At 37.0% G+C, this 16,999-nt stretch overlaps 3 protein-coding genes across 4 annotated transcripts; all 3 read right to left on the reverse strand.

Annotated features, from left to right (window-relative positions):
• Positions 1-1,384: 1,384 nt before the first annotated feature.
• On the reverse strand, positions 1,385-6,954 carry LOC106302348. Its single transcript, XM_013738875.1, has 3 exons — positions 6,930-6,954; positions 5,006-6,364; positions 1,385-4,302 (listed from the first exon to the last, which is right to left on the reverse strand). The coding sequence occupies exons 1-3, from the start codon at positions 6,952-6,954 to the stop codon at positions 1,385-1,387; spliced, it is 4,302 nt and encodes a 1,433-aa protein (XP_013594329.1).
• A 1,963-nt stretch (positions 6,955-8,917) lies between these two features.
• LOC106305273 lies at positions 8,918-11,537 on the reverse strand. Of its 2 annotated transcripts, XM_013741656.1 has the most exons (11): positions 11,413-11,537; positions 11,195-11,316; positions 10,659-10,932; positions 10,505-10,595; positions 10,288-10,412; positions 10,073-10,154; positions 9,873-9,990; positions 9,638-9,795; positions 9,444-9,558; positions 9,185-9,370; positions 8,918-9,111 (listed from the first exon to the last, which is right to left on the reverse strand). In XM_013741656.1, exons 2-11 carry the CDS (start codon positions 11,246-11,248, stop codon positions 8,938-8,940), a joined length of 1,377 nt encoding a protein of 458 aa, XP_013597110.1. In that variant the 5' UTR covers positions 11,249-11,316; positions 11,413-11,537; the 3' UTR covers positions 8,918-8,937. The 2 variants fall into 2 exon arrangements, with proteins under 2 accessions (XP_013597110.1, XP_013597109.1); XM_013741655.1 differs by having other exon boundaries at positions 11,195-11,537.
• Positions 11,538-12,689: 1,152 nt separating this feature from the next.
• On the reverse strand, positions 12,690-15,018 carry LOC106302349. Its single transcript, XM_013738876.1, has 10 exons — positions 14,869-15,018; positions 14,490-14,763; positions 14,301-14,391; positions 14,097-14,221; positions 13,925-14,006; positions 13,732-13,849; positions 13,481-13,641; positions 13,273-13,387; positions 13,010-13,195; positions 12,690-12,940 (listed from the first exon to the last, which is right to left on the reverse strand). The coding sequence occupies exons 1-10, from the start codon at positions 15,016-15,018 to the stop codon at positions 12,794-12,796; spliced, it is 1,449 nt and encodes a 482-aa protein (XP_013594330.1). The 3' UTR covers positions 12,690-12,793.
• Positions 15,019-16,999: the final 1,981 nt, after the last annotated feature.

The following is a 16,999-nucleotide window of genomic DNA, read 5'->3' on the forward strand; positions in this document are numbered from 1 at the left end:
CGTGTATCGGATGTTAATATAATGTGTAAAATGAGTTTTTTTTTTGTATGAACAATTATGTGTAATTGATGTTACATTGAAGATTGTTGGTTTTAATTTACAATTAAGTTGTTTTGAAAGAAAAAAAAATTACGTGACATAAATTTATTATCTTTTAATAAAATTACGTTGTATTGTTGAATGGTTGGATGAAGTTTTTTTTTTGACGTCTTTCCGTTCAGTACGGTGTGAAAAAATAATTATTAAATGCACTAAGATGTTTTTTTTTTTGGATCAGTTCTATGAATTTTGAATCCTAAGATTGTGCGGATGCCAAAGACGATTAATTTAGTTATATTTTTTTATCTATTTTCATACAACCGAGTATTCCAAAACGGCTAAATGTCAATTGAATTGATGCGACTCTGGAGAATTAATCTACGGGTTTGTATACAGTAAAAGATAATACATTTGTTTATTTTTATCTTTATTAAGTCATGTAACTCTCGATATATGAGATGGAATACTATATTACAGTTATAAGTATTAGATTTTATCCTTTGTTGTGTTATTCGTAAAGTAGTGATCTTTTGGTAGTCAAAATTGGTGGATTTAAGTTACATTGGATACTTAGCTTTTGTATTATATTGTCGCTAAGTTGATTGATTATAACTTAGAAGCTTATAAGCTAATCATTTAACTTATGTACAAAAATCGTTTAGTTGGATTTGTATTAAATACATTTGAAATCTGACACGAATTGTAATTGTAGTTCGTATACTCGTATATTTTACGTACAATGGTAGTCTCTCTAATCATATCCAATATAAGACTGACCATTTATTTTAAATATTTGTTTAATACATATAACTAACACTTCTTGCAAATTCTACGATTCATAATGCCAATTTTTATCTTTTTCCGTCTATATATGAAATCTATTTATGTAAACTGATGTGTAAATTTCAAATGAATTAAGATAGATGACAATAATCGTTCGACTTTGGTGCATGTTTTAATATGTTTTTTTTTTCATGGATAGGTCATCTACCATTCGTGCACCAAAAGGAAAACAAAAACAAAACATAGATGTCTCTGACGGAAAATTAAGAAAGCAGTGTTCTGAAAACAATATCTGAATCAAAGCTCAAATGCATTGGATGTCTGAATACTGATGTTATTGTAACAAAAGAGTTGCAGTAAGACTTTTTTTCCGACATCTGATCAGATAAGATAGAAGTACGTTACCAGTTCGATGATAATATTTGCGTCCCAGCCGCCCTGTAATATAAGCTTTGCATTCACTGTGGATTCGTGAGGTAATCGGAGTGAGCAGTGCAAAAGAATGGTGTAGTTAGTTTCTGAAAACGAAATCAAGGCAATACTGATTTTTTAAGTAAAATTTTTAAGTTATAACCTGAGTCACTCGGACATCCCTGAAGATTTCCTTGTATACGATATTGGTAACTCCATCTTCACCGTCTTTGTCCGAAGTCTCGTCTAATATCTTCAGACCAGATGGAGTTGTCACTCTAGACATGGCAACGTACAACTGTCCGTGAGTAAAAACAGGTCGAGGAAGGTATAAAGCAACTTGTCTCAAGCTCTGGCCTTGGCTCTTGTTTATTGTCATGGCGTAACATAGCCTGATTGGGAACTGGCGTCGACGAAAAACGAAAGGATGGATCGTGTCGGTGGGACTCAGCTGTATCCTAGGAATCAAAACCTCTTCTCCAACATCTGTCCCAGTCATGATTTCTGCTGCGACAATTCTGTTACCTAGTCGACTGACCATCATTCTTGTACCATTACACAAACCCTTATCCTGGTTAAGGTTGCGTAGCATCATCACAGGAGCTCCAACTTTCAAACACAATCTGTGGTTGGGCAGGCCAGGAAACTCTAGAGAATTTAGATACTCTTGAGGGTAATGGCTGGTCCAGTCGTCTTCCGGTGTGGCTTCTAATTCAATGGAATCAGAACTTAAGTATTCTCTAGCCTGCGATGGGACCTTGGAGAGGAGATAAGCGTTTACCTCATGTACAGTATTATTCGTAGGGGTCAAAACAGCTCTCTCTTTAATATACTCATTGCTTCGATAGTTCTGGAGGAAGTTAGGATATGCAGCATCTGCCAATGCCTCATGGGGAGCGTTTGAGCTAGGTATCAAGAAGCCTTTGTCCACATAAATTTGATTACCTTCCTCATGCTTTGATTTATAAGAAGCCAACGTGTCAGCTTCCCCATCTCCTACTTCCAATATCCATTTCGCAAAATCTTTATCTTCTTGTCTCAGCCTCATGTTTATGGAAAGTGTGAACACTCGTGCCATTTTCCAAAGATAAGATTTGCTAATGGATGCGAGCACAGTGTCTGGTCTTTTTCCACGTGGAATTACAGGCAATATCTGTCTAAAATCACCGCCGAGAAGCACCGTCTTGCCACCGAAAGGCTTGGTCGCAGCCAACGGGTTATCATGTGACAACAAATCTCTGAGAGAACGGTCTAGTGTTTCAAACGCGTGCCTGTGTGCCATCGGAGCCTCATCCCATATTATTAGGTCCGCCTTAGATATCAACGCAGCTAGACTGGACCCTTTGTGAATCTCACACATCGAACGATCATCTAGGTTCAGTGGCAACTTAAACCTTGAGTGTGCAGTCCTCCCGCCTGGAAGAAGAAGTGCAGCAATACCAGCAGTGGCAACTGGTATAACTATTTTGCTAGTCGACCTAAGCAGAGCGATAATTGTTCTGTATAGGTACGTCTTACCAGTCCCTCCTGCACCGTATACAAAGATCAATTCTCCATAATGTTCTTTGACTGACTTCAAAACAGCATCATATACATTCCGCTGGTCCTGATTCAATGCGCTAAACAACTGTGCATGAGTCTCAGCCTCTTTCCTAACATCATAGATCAGTTCCTGCCGCAAATCTGGGTTGTCTATCTCTGATAAAATGGATTTATCTGGCTGAGGCATATCATCGTAGTCTGCTAGTGACAGATTATGTTCTTTCAAGTGCTTTTCCACTTCAAGTAGAGTATACTGCTTCAACTGCTCATCTTGTAAGTCAAGAGATGGGAACCGAAATTCTTTTCTTTTCAAGTAAAGTATGTCCTCAGCTAATAACCTCCAGGTATGATCCCATAGCTTAAGTGGGTGTATAACCTGACAGTATACCAGGATAAGCACAAATAACTTTCTCAGCTGTCGACCAGTAGCCCATAAGGATGGTTCCTCTATTGCTTCATGCCACTCCCTATCATCATCAAGTAAACCTCGTGCATAACACGCTTGCTTAAACTTTTTAAAGACCAGATCACCAACAGTATATAAATCATCATATCCTCTAGGACCCCTCACAACATTTAACAGAATCCTCAAGAAGTATGAATCACCAGATGCTGGACTGATATACACGACTCTGCCAATAGCTTCGCCTTGCTGCCTAGGCGTCCATTCTTTACTGGACGAATGGTAAACAAACCGTGAAGGAAACTCAACATATGTCAACTCTCTCGCTTCTTCATATATGTTGCACGCCTCAAAAAATGCCGTCAGCATCGTCTTATCTGTATTTTCACGCAAAACCACCTCTGCTAAATCATCGCCCTCGTCAAAGACCATCATATGCTGCCCTGGTAGATGTACTGGGAGTTTCACAACATTAGGCTGATTATAGTGAATAGGAAATGCAAACAGCCTCCATGAACCTTCACAAGCTGAGATATAACGACACTCCAAGAACCGGTCGATCTCATTAAGCATATCGATTTTCTTCTTTTTACCCCCTTCGACATTGGCAGCTGGATCATTTTTCTCTAGAAGAGCAGTTGCTCGATCAACGCCTTTAGTGATATACTTGAACAAATATTTGATTGCGCTAGTTCTGCAGCACCACTCAACGTTTATATGTGCCTGATATTTTTTCAGCAGGCTAAGGTTATGAGGCACAATAAATCGATTGTCCACCTGTATGTCGTTCTTAACGACAAAAGACGTAGTATCAGACCTCCTTCTATAAACGATGAACCCAGATTTGTCAATTCTTGTATGCTCAGATAAAGGTTTAGGGAAGTTCTTTGTGCACTCTCCCTTGTCCATGCACGGTGACGTGGGGCGCATCCTGCCACACGGACCATGGATCATATGACGCTCAACCAGTTCAAAACCTTCTAAATCAACTTCTCTATCGGGAAACTCTGCTGAGATGTATTCGTCAATCATCGCAGCTGTAACTTCTTTTTTTATCCCTTTTAACCACAATAAGATATGGGCATGTGGCAAACCTCGCTTTTGGAATTCGATTGTGTAGACAGCTACAATAATATAGGAAATAACTATATTAAGGTCAAACAAAAAAATAAATAAACGAAACTACTATGGAATTATATACTAAACTGTTTTTAAGTATTTCATATATATTTTTAAAAAAAATTAAAAATATATTTTCGTCATGAGTTACTCATAATTCAAATACAACATATCAGAAAGTATTATTACAAACTGAATCGTATTTTAGTTATGACCGGACACCAAAAGTAATAGTTATAAAAATATGTCTAATATCTTTTAATGACGATAGTAATTCAGATTGATTATATTTTAAGTTTAAATCTAATAATTTGCCTATATTATTTTCTATTTGAAGTCACATGTGTAAATGATATTACCATGTAAAACAATTAATTTTTACTACGTAAAACATATGATATTTACTTATATCGTATATATAAACTCAAGTATACTACTATTTAGCGTTTAAGTATTCAATTGAACAAAAAATTTATTCAGTTTATTATTTAACAACTTTACTTAATTGATGTAAATAATCACTATATATCATATTATATAGTATGATGGTTCATCTCAATTGAATTTACACATATATGTCAATTATATAACACATAATATTATATGCCACACTGATATTTCTTAAAACTTTTAAAACGATTCTGAATATTTTATAAACTGATAATTGAAAAGATATAATAGTAGTTTAGTATATAGTAGTATTTTTACCTGCGTCTGGTTTCGGGAAGTATACTCCCTTTTTAAAATCTGCCATCATTTCATCAAGCTTAAGTTTGAAAATCCGACACTCCAGATCAGGTCGACTATTAGGGGAATCACCCCCATATGCATCAAGATGATTGGTGAGCTCCACCCAATTTGGATTTGCGGTGACAGTGATAAACAGGTGAGGATTTCCATACCACCTACAGATAGCCATGGCGTCTTGATATTTTTCAGACATATACCGAGGGCTAGCAGTGAAGGACGAAGGCAGGATGACTTTTTCTCCAAGCTGCGTCGCATCTGCATCGCCTATGTCAACTGCGTCGCATACGTTATTATATAGATCTGCTCTCAGTTTCTTCTGATTCAGACTAATAAACCGCAGCCTTTCTGTCTCGGTAGCTACGTACGCGTCAACAATATACTGATGGAAAAGTTTTCCACCCTTAATTATTGTCATTCCTTCTGAAGGCCTAGTCTGGATTTGGTAAGCATAGAACTCACGCATTGTCATGTATTCTCTTCTCACAGTGGATGCCGCGGGACCACAGTATGGTAATCTCTCGTTGTAACCGGTATCCCCATAAGGAAATAACAACGGATATTGAAGACTCATCAGCAGTGGGTGAAGATCACTTATCCTCTGTAGTGCTGATGACTTAAGCTCAACCACTATATCTCTTCCTACTGACGTTGCAGATAAGTCCCCAACGATCAGTCCACCGATTTCACTCGCAGTAGGAAGATCATATTGACGACCTTGGTTTGGCTGACTGACCAATGTGATACTGAATTCGATTGATCCAGTGGCTTTGTAACGGTCGCGTGCGTGTCTGAAAGTCTTTGCTAAATGGTTGTGGATGTCTAGCATCTCAATCAAGCGGACGATGATACTATCATCAAGTGCCTGTGAAGAAGAATCTTCCGTGATCGCCCTCTTTCTGTTTTGAATCTCATTCTCAGTGTCAAAGATATATAGCTGCAGATACACTGGATCGTTACCATCTTCGGGGAGCATGGAACCAATCCTATGGATGATCTGACCATGAACTCTGAAGGTAAATGGTCCAGGTGCCCCAGTGACGCTCTTATCAATTTTGGCACCCATAGATGTGAAAGCAAGTAAACTGTTAGCAACTCTGATGTGGGGCTTGAAACTCGGCGTCTCTAAAAGTTCTAACAATGGAGACGGTGGTTCCCGAACTGGTGGAAGTCTCACACGACCTCTCTGACAACAAATACCGAAATGCTTGCTATCTCGGTTTGTCTGAACTCGAGTTGCTTCAGCATCCCATAGCAATGCTTTACAGGATGGACATGAGACCAATTTCCATTTGTCATATGTCTTGCGATCATTTTTACCTAGTTATAACAAACGCATCATTGGTTAAGTACGAAAGTATAACTGAATCTGGGAACGGTTGTAACGCGCGAGTGACATACGTGATCTTTTTGAGCTGCCGGAAGTAGTTGCTGCTGTGTAATGTCAAATTCAGCTTATCAGGAAACAGAAATATGTTTTTAAAATACTATGAATAAGACACTGTTTTTTTTTACCAGATGCTGATGAAGATCCAGCTGACCGTGCCCTTTTTTTTTCCTTACAAATCGCCATTCGTAGCTGTCTGGCACTTCGAGCAGAACCTGCAGTTGTTATTTAGTTGATTGGCTGATATATTAAATTTATTATTAGTTTGGTTAAAACAATGCGATGATACCTGTAGCCATGAGGCGTTCTTGATTTATAGTTTTCAGGGTGTTTGATTCGGACGTGTTACAGTGGGAGAGAACCGGAATGCGAGTATCGTATGAATGAGTGCTGCACGAAACAGATGATGCTGCAGGAGGCACTGTTTAAAACAACTAAATCAGTTATATATATATATGTGTATGTCTATATATACGTATACATACACTCACTTCGTACCTGTAAGAGTAATTGGCCTTCCCATTTTGCGTTTTTTATTAGATTGCTTGTTAGCTAAGAAACATCAAACTTCAGAGTTCCGGCATAGGAGAGGAATGAAAATAAACTAATTATGACTACAATAGGAGGACAACTAACCTATTAACGACGAAGGGGTTGCTTTTCTCGATCGGATGAGCATTCGTTCTTGCCGACGTAAGCGAGATTCGATTACTGAGTTATCATCTGTTGTAAAAGGTACGGTCAGCATGGTTGTAGATCGTGATAGTCTTGTATACTAACCAGGATCAAAAATATTATTGGCAATCGATTAGTTAAAAAGATGTAAGCTTAAGCATATTAACCAGAAGTTGAGATGGTCGGGTGTCCTAGAACGTTTGATGTGTTCACTTCAGCGCCCAGGCTCCTTACTGTGCTGATATCCAACTCTCTGTATACAGAACATGGATCCAGTCGATCCTTTTTTTTAGTCATTTCTCAGAGTACGTCTCACAACGTCAAGGCTACTGCAATAAAAGGGTCTGATGCAATATGCCTAATCAGTATCGTTGAGGCTAAATCATACATATGGAAATATGAACAGATAACATCGAATGTTATTTTATTTCGGTATATATATCATAACGGTTTTCGCTTGGAATACAATCGTGTATTTAAGATTTTGCAATACTCAATGAGACTAAAATATTGTATTCATTAAAAAAATGTGGATAAATTCTATAAAAATGTGTAATAATAATTATAAGTATGTTAATCTGTAAGTCGATATAATACGATGGTTTATTTTAAGCAGATAAATGAATTATATTTTGTAATAACGTTATTCAATAACATAACTAACAATTATGAAGTCTGATTTTTGTTTTTATTGGAATTGCAAGGGAAAATTATTAATAGAAAGCATGAGAATTACGAAACAAAAAGGAAATTGCATTATCAGAGGCGACATCGTATCAGGATAGCTTCGACACTCGCCTAAGATATTGTGTCCCGGCATGTAGGGCACCTTATGTTCATTCGGATCCAGTCAATAATGCACTGGTGGTGATATATATGGTTACAATGCAACGCATTTATAAACTCGCCGCTTTCGACCTTGTTCATGCATATATTGCACAATTCACCTTCCTCTGTTGCATAGGGTGCTCTCTTATTAGTCTGGAGATCTGCCGTAGCGACGTCAACGTCCAGTCGGTGGATTGAATGGGGGTTGAAATCCGTTAAATGTAGTACGATATGCACACTGGTCTCATCATAATTAGCGAGGGAAGAAACAGTATTGTATACGTACGTGGATGTCTGTTCCGTAATTCTCGAGGCAGAGTATATGCCCATGTCATGGTAAGTGAGCATATGTTGCATGACATCAACAGTTGTATCAGAAAGATACCTAAAAGGAGTAGTAGAGAACTCAAGGGGGATGGATATGTCGGTCTGATTTGTATTCCAACGATTTATATTGATGGTGAGATCCCTCCTTACTTCCAAAGATTCTGGATACAGTTTGGATTCAAAAAAAAGAGCATAATCTTGTGGTGGATCCATGACGACTGGAATAGAGGTGTGTTCATAAATGTTCTATCTTGATGTATTTATGCTGTCAGCCATATGGAGCTTCACAGGGGGAATGTCGTTTTTTTTTTTTATTTCTTTTGTTTTTTGTAACATACGGATATTATGATGCAGGAGAGTTTTACGTTCGAAGCATTAAGTGTTTTTGTGAATATGTAACATTGTAGCTAAAATACAGTTACTATATCTTAGATTAGTAACCGCAATATTATATTATTTTTAAAAATATCATTGATTTTTATGTTTTGATTATAATAATATATAACATGTAATATCTATAACACGATAAATAAGATAAAGCAATACATTATAATGAGAAAATAGATAGATTGTCTTACTTAAAGAGTTTCAAACAATGTAAAAAGTCAAAATAGTTTATCGATTACGTAAACGGGATAGATCATGTCTAACCACTATTCAAAACATAATACGTTTGTTATATATCTTCACCGACTAAGTTTTTTCGGGCCTTCTTGACGGCTGGCGAAGTTGGGTCGCTCATCTCGGTTGAATCAATCAGCGATGCCTCACCACCTACCATATCATAGTCCACATCTGCATGAATCTGATGATTATCGCCCATGCTCCCGCCAATGCTCCCATCTCCTCCCTGATACATAAAGATGATTTAGACAACCAAAACTTAGCCAAATAATGCAACGTAATAGATATATAAGACTTACATTGTCGACGAACTCTGGAAGAGGCAGACGTTCGTTCAAATTGATAATACGTGTGACAGTAAAGCTTTGACGGCCTGCCGTATAATCATACGTGGCTAGCTTGACATGGAATGTGTATGTCTTTCCCTGCATGCCCGTAACAAACGGAGGTATCTGAGAGTCCTCAGGGTTTACACCGTCTTTAGCCTATAAGATTTATAATAAGTATGTTAGTAATTTCCATACGATATAAGCATACCAGGATAATATCTAAACCTACCGAAATTAGACCAGCTTCATATGCCTCGAGACCATGCAACTTTGCCATTGTGCCATCATAACAAACAAAAGTACCCTCATCATTGCCATCAGCGATTGCAAGCTCCACTCGATAGCTGTAAATTAAGCATAGCTGAGTATAATAGTATCGCCTTATAAAGATAAAACTACTGTATGTAGTTCAATGATATATACCGTGGAACACCAACGGCATGGTAATTCTCGCAATGCATACACACGAAGACAGATTCAGTGCGCTTAAGCTTCCTGCCACATTTGACGCAAGCAATGTAACACCAACCTTTCTCTAAATCGAGCCGGATAACCATACCAGTGCACATATACTCAATATCCTATTCATCATATACCAGATTCATACTCAAAACACACCGATCATAAATATAAAAAATCATCAGGGCTGTAAGCTTACATTGGAAACGGCAGCGGCGACAAAGCTATTGAGTTCAGCCATAGTTACGGGCTCGACTTTTGCAACCTTTCTAATGAGTGGCGCTACCGGTGTGAGACCAGGGCATCTGCTGACCAAGCTATATACATACACATGTACACAGTTCGAATTCAGGATAAGTATATGAGGACAATATTACATCTAACAACCGTTAGACATACCGGGATAAACTCGCCTGACCAATACTGGTTTCTTTGTCAAAATAAATGTGAGTTCCTGACGTGGCACAGAGATACAAACGGCCTGCATACATGCAGATTATATCAATATATTTAATTTTTTTTTTTTTGAAACACATTCAATATATTTAAAACGCACGATTATTTGTATAGGAATATATTTTAATGTTCGATAACGATTCGATAGTATGCAGTACCTCCAATCGTTTTTGGCTTGACGTTTGTGGCAACAACCACTTTTGGATCGACACGCATGGAATCAAGACGTCTGTGGAATGCGATAGCCTGACAGTCGAACAGACTCAGAATCACAGAGTCGCCCCTACAATTAGCAGCAGCGAGATGAGCGATGTTATTCATATGTAACTATATGAGTACAAACATTTTTTTAACACATCTGAGAAAGAATAATACTTATCCATCTTGATGGTGGCCATAACATGATTTTTTCCTTTTGGAGGATCATTCACAGTACTCTTCACAGCAGACAGCTCCGCTACAATGTCTGAGTAATGATTAAATTAGTAATATATTCGGATATAACGTAGGACAAAAGTATCACGGTTACCTGGGAGTTCAGTGCTTGCGCTAGCCAATTCGTGCAACTCAGCTTCATTTCTGAATCTGAACCCTTCCACAGGTAATTCTGAATCCGTGCCAGATAACACATCCAAAGAAGTCGAATCATTGAACATAATCATCAAGGGAGAATCAGTAAGACGAAGGGTTGGAGCACAGTCCGACACAAAGAACCCAGAGACAGAGTACACTGTTCCGGCGAAGAGCCTAGACCGGAATAGTATAAGATGTTTAGCACTGATGGACGCCACCATAATAGTACCCTGAAAAATAATGTTAATACATGTCAGATTTGAAAATATTAAACAAAGAAGAACAAATATAATCACAGGAACCTAGAAGCTAATAATTAGGTTTAAACAAATATCAGAGTGTTCGTCAACCAACAGACATACCCTAAAGGATTTACAGGATTTTATTTATAAAAAAAAACAAATCAGAATATATACACATTAATCAAAATATAAATAAATCTGCAGCAAAAATGAAACCAAACGATCATATACAGAGAAATAATGGGCTTACATTCAAATCCACTATGAGCATGTCAAGCCGCCTGAGTTCACCACCTTGCTTCATTTTCTTGACCTCCCAGAAACGCAATAGTCTACACTCAACAGTGGAGAAACATGGGCCGGATTTCAGATCTGATAAGTAAACCTTTGAGTTAGCCATGGCAAAAAGATTAAGCAAGTTGTGAAACGCTTGGAAGGGAGTGAAGAGAAATCAAGATAAAAACATACATATTTATACTGTATAAGCTCAAAACGCATCTAATGAATAGGGGCTGAGAGATTTAAGGCGATGTTTAATGTGATAGTTTGGGTCATGACAATCCGATCGTCAGAAATAAGGCGAAAGGTCCTGATCTAAATCAACAATCACAATAGATTCAATGTGGATTAGCGTCTGATCGTATAGACCCTAATCGCAAAACGCAGCGGTCTGATATTGAAGAGGCTTTTCGTGCCGTGCGACTTTAGGGCCCACACGGTCTAAACAAATTGAAAGCCCATTTTAGAAAACATCTTAGACACTAAACGCATCGGATTTGTAAAGATTAAATATATCTCTATTAATATATGTTTAAGAATATGACATAGTGCGCAGCTCTAGGTTCAAGAACTCGTATAGTTCAAGAACTCGTATACCATATAAAGTTTCTGCAATTCCAGGACTAACTTTACGAACACTGGTACAATGCGAATAGTCGAATAACGATCCAATACGAAGAATATCATTCACCCACCATAAACATATATAGTATCTAATACGAAGAGGCCAATTTGCGATAACACTAAGTAGAAAAACAAAATAAAAATTCCGTAAACACATGGAGAATAATTATATTATATTGTTGGTTACAGATGTACAGTCATGCACATAACCAATTTTTTTTTTTTTTGAATAAAATGCATATAACCAAAGTCTTGTAATACATAATATGAGTATGGACGTCAACTTTTGCACACAATTCGGAAAACACTAAATATTTTCACACCACACAATTTGAAAACACTAAATATTTTCACACTCATATACATAATTATATTAGACCGTGAACTGTATACATACATTCATTAACATACCCAAAGTTTTTGTAATCCATAATATGATTATGGACGTCCACTTACGTGCACAATTTAAAACACTAAATATTTTCACACCACAAATTTTGAAACACTAAATATTTCACACTCATATACATAATTATATCAAACCGTGGACCGTATACATACACTCACTAACGTACCCAAAGTTTTTGTAATCATTAATATGATTATGGACACTTAATCATCAAAACAGTTAATATTTTCACACTCATATACATCATAACCACATTGTATATTTGTATATCAACATCTATATACACATTTAATCACTAACATTCATTACCTCATCGAAATCAAATAAAACATCAACTTGTTTTTTTTTTTTAAAACTAATGTTAACTCAAGATAAAAAGCATTCATAACAACCATCAAGTAGAGAGTTTGGAAAAAAAAAAAAACCAACGTGAATGTAGAAAATCCATAACATAGATATAGGAAAGCTGAGAATAAGTAGAATGCGGAAACATTATTGAGATGCAGAACGTCGAGAGATGGTTATCGAAGGTCCATCTCAAGCAATACGCGCCCTCTTGCGCATATTACCGGCTGGCTCCTTTCCAGCACTCTTTGATGACTCACAAATGCCCTTGCCGGAACCAGACTTCTCACGGTCGATCGTCCCGTTTGGAGCATCATCATCATCATTGTCGTCACCCCCCTGTTACATTTAGAGTATTATACGTTGCAAATGCTAATAGCGAATTACCATAACAAATATTGCACTTACATCATCGACAAAATCTGGAGCTGGTGCATGCTCAACCTCATTGATGATACGTGACACGGTGAACGTCTGGTGATTGACGGTGAAGTTGTAGGATGTGACACGGACCTGGAAAGTATAGGTCTTGCCCTCCATTCCTGCAACGAACGGAGGCATCGCGGATTCCTCAGGGTTCACTCCTTCTTCAGCCTTGTCATCACATGGAAGCATCGAGCGTGTAAACAACATTACATAATAACCACATATGTAAGCAAAGTATATCTTACCAGTAACTGAGCCGCCTCACTTGCCCTGAGATTGTGCAACTTAGTCATAACACCATCAAAGCAAACAAATGTCCCTTCCGCAGTATCATCAGTTACAACCATCTCAACGCGATAACTAAAAGAGAACAAATAAACCGAAGTGGAATCAGTGTGATTCAAGTGATCAAAAAGGCGACCAACTATCATATTATAACAAATCGCTACATACCGCAGAGATCCGACCGCATGAGGATTACTGCAGCGCGCACATTCGAAAGATGTGACAGTGCGCTGCAACTTCTTGCTGCACTTAGAACACGCAACATAGCACCACCCTTTGTCCGCTTCAACTCGAGAAACTCTCTCAGTGATTAAGAAATCTATTTCATGCTGCTTAAACATCAACATCACGTGCAGTCAAAAAACAATCTTTATACATAAACAGACGAATGAGCTAATTGCATATACATAACTCATTACCTGTGGTGGATCCGTAGTGATAAAATTGTTAAGCTCAGCAATTGTCATAGGCTCAACCTTCGCATAAGACCTCAAGAGAGGTGCGGCGGACGGAAGACCAGTGTCTCTAGCCACCAATCTGAACATAATTTCACGAAGTTAACATCACAAACTCTCAACGTATGACTACATAATCAAAATAGACCAAGCCTACCGGTAAAATAAGGACTCCCCTGCATGTGTCTCCTTATCATAATAAACATGCGTCCCTGAAGTCGCGTTGAGGAATAAACGACCTACACATAACAGGAAAATAACTGAGAAGGAATCTTTATATATCAAGGCCTGTTTAATATATGACGGGCACGAAATAAGCAACACAATACCTCCAACCATCTTCGGGTTTATGCTTGTGGCAACAATCACTTTAGGATCACCACACATGCCTCCAAGCTTCTGGTGAAACGAAACGGCTTGAGCGTCGAACAAACTAAGAGGGACAGACACATCACTGCACATATATAACAACAGTTAGTGTAGCTAAAATGATTAAGCAACTATAAAAGATTTAAAAGAAAAAATTATCTCACTTTTCTAGTTTGACGGTGACCATGACACGGTTTTTGTCCTCCGGAGGGTCAGACACGGTGCTCTTCACCAACACTATCTCACCAATAATATCTACAGTGTTCAAAATTTTGATCAAAGGCTCAGTGGCTAATCATATAAAGAACAAAACCCATACAAATAAATATACATATGTACGATCACATCGGTACCTGGAAGGTGAGTGTTTGTATTGGCTAAACCAACCAACTCGCTTTGGTTACGGAACCGGAACCCCTCCGCAGGTATTGGCGAGACCGGATCAGATAACACGTCAAACTCGGTGGAATCGCTAAACCGGATCATCAAAGAAGAGTCCGCAAGCTTGAAGTTCTGAGCACAGCGGGCCACGTCAAAGCCAGAAACAGAATAAATCGTCCCGGCGGCGAGCCTATCTTGGAACTTTGGAAGCCGATTCGCGTTGATAGTAGCTTGCATCAAAGTCGACTGTAACAGAAAAGATTTAGAAATCAGAAAACGAACGCGAACAGATCCAAGGAAAACAGGAAGAACGTAAACAGATCTAAGGAGAACAGGAAGAATCAAACTCACATTCACGTCCATAAGCAGCATATCGACCCACATCAGCTCGCCACCGCGCTTGACGTTCCTCGCCTCCCAGAACCGTAGAAGCCGGGCTTCGACGACGGAAGAGCATTTGCCGGGCTTTAGGTCAGATAAGAAGACTCTCGAAATAGCCATAGCAACAGGAATTAGAAAATCGCAAGAGAAAGAAGAAGAGATCGCGTTGGAGACCGATAGATACTTACATATTTATATAGATCCACACCGCTCGGGATCAAAAAGCGAATCGAAGAGTCTGAGCGAGTGATTGAATTCAATTGGAATAAAGACGACGACATAACTCCGGCCGTTTCATCTGAGAGCGAGGAAATCGCAAGCGTCGCGCGTCGCCGGCGAAGAAAAGAGAGACGCGAGAGTAACGTGTAATTAGGGCTGGAGACGTCGATATATTTCGGGCCAGGAGTGCAAAAGGCCCAGCAAAAGATGATCGAACGAAGCCCAGACGAAAACGCGTCCCGTTTAATGAAACGCAGTGCTCCGTCTCTAGAGACACGTGTCGGCGCGAGATGAAGTGACTTACCTATGTGGAAGGACACGTGGGTGAATGAGGAGAGAAAGAACATGTCTTTATATATAAAGATATCTAATTTAAGCTACTTACCTCCTTTAGTTTTGATAAAAGGAGGTGGTTTTGCATAATTCTAGAATCTGTTTTACTTATTTATATACTAATGCATTAGACTCGTTCATATTTCACCAAAAATAGATATTTAATTCACAGTCTATACTTTTTGGGTAAAAAACAAGAAATAAACATTTGATGTATATGAGGAAATCTTATTGATTATGAAACAATTTAAATATTTTTTTATTTTCAAATAGAGATCATCTAAGTGAATTCTTTTTATGGATTGTTCATCTATGAAAATTTTGGAGAATTTGATTAATTTTATTGGATATATATTTTATCTATTTATTTTAATCATATATAAAAGTAACAGCTAGTACAAGTATAACTTTTATATCATTTATATATTTTAATTTCTAAGTAGATTATGATTCTCCCTTTAAAGCGCAAAACATTTTTCTTAACAAAATCTCCTTTACAAAATAAATATATTTTTAATATCTTTATAAGTAATTTTTAACATTTATTTAGTGAATTTGAAAACTAAATACTTTTATTATTTTTTATTATATTTAATATGAAAATTACAAAATACTACTTAATTTGTTTTTAATTATTTCAACTGTTTCATATTGTTTCAACACAAAATTATTTTGTGTTGTTTGGAACATATTTAGTAGTATAATGTTATTTTTAATAATCTATCCTTACTGAAATTCTTTTTTTTTTTGACAACGAACGGCTCTTCTATTAATCAAACTTGAGGTGGTCTATGTAACCATACCGGAATAGAAAAACTAAAATTATATTTTTTTTCTTTTAATTATTAATAACATTTAATATAATATAATCTATGACTTAAGGCTAGGTCTAAATGAGTGTTTCTGTTTTAATAAGAGACATTCGATACAGTTACAAAAGAATCTATATGTAGCCTTAATGACAATACAGTTAAAAGTTCCAACTATGGACATTCCTATTTATATTAACAATATTCATGTTTTTGTAGACTCGAAATACAACTTTAAAACCTTAAATTATAAGTGTTTATTTTAATAAATATTAACAATACAAATTGCATATTAAGCCAGTGTTAGATCAAATAAAAAATAATGAATTCCAAATATAAAATATTTACAAAGACCAATCAATATAATAAATCCACATATTTATGTGTTCGCAAATAGAAATTCATCTAGAACAATTAATTTATCACCTATGTTCCTATTTATAACTTTTGGATATTCTGTTTGTGAAACGCAATAAATAATCAATATTATTTGGAAAAAACAATTCATCTGACTCTTTAAAAGCATTCATCAAATCACATTATAAAAGAAATTAATATGAGACATCAATATAAACAAATTTTCAATAATAGACGTCAAAGATCAAATAATAAATTCAAAATGTTACGGTTATCTGATATTTCATTAAAAAAAATCGTTTATCGGAAATTATCTTGCGCTCTCAAAGCGGGATCAAAATATTGTTGACTATTAATATCGTAGAAATTTAGAAGTTAATAAT

Source organism: Brassica oleracea, chromosome C7 (genome assembly GCF_000695525.1).
Source record: "Brassica oleracea var. oleracea cultivar TO1000 chromosome C7, BOL, whole genome shotgun sequence".
Classification (NCBI taxonomy): domain Eukaryota; kingdom Viridiplantae; phylum Streptophyta; class Magnoliopsida; order Brassicales; family Brassicaceae; genus Brassica; species Brassica oleracea.

Excerpts from the sequence above, each read along its gene's own strand:
- LOC106302348 (XM_013738875.1), bottom strand. The coding sequence starts at position 6,954 with ATGGGAAGGCCAATTACTCTTACAG. Across the intron at positions 6,365-6,929 it reads AAGGCCAATTACTCTTACAG|GTAAAAATGATCGCAAGACA; the intron begins GTACGAAGTGAG and ends TGTTATAACTAG. Across the intron at positions 4,303-5,005 it reads CTTCCCGAAACCAGACGCAG|CTGTCTACACAATCGAATTC; the intron begins GTAAAAATACTA and ends ATATTATTGTAG.
- LOC106305273 (XM_013741655.1), bottom strand. The coding sequence starts at position 11,344 with ATGGCTAACTCAAAGGTTTACTTATCAGATCTGAAATCCGGCCCATGT. Across the intron at positions 9,991-10,072 it reads GGTCAGGCGAGTTTATCCCG|CTTGGTCAGCAGATGCCCTG; the intron begins GTATGTCTAACG and ends GTATGTATATAG. Across the intron at positions 9,371-9,443 it reads ATGAAGCTGGTCTAATTTCG|GCTAAAGACGGTGTAAACCC; the intron begins GTAGGTTTAGAT and ends TAAATCTTATAG.
- LOC106302349 (XM_013738876.1), bottom strand. The coding sequence starts at position 15,018 with ATGGCTATTTCGAGAGTCTTCTTATCTGACCTAAAGCCCGGCAAATGC. Across the intron at positions 13,850-13,924 it reads GGGGAGTCCTTATTTTACCG|ATTGGTGGCTAGAGACACTG; the intron begins GTAGGCTTGGTC and ends AATTATGTTCAG. Across the intron at positions 12,941-13,009 it reads CTCCAGATTTTGTCGATGAT|GGGGGTGACGACAATGATGA; the intron begins GTAAGTGCAATA and ends TAAATGTAACAG.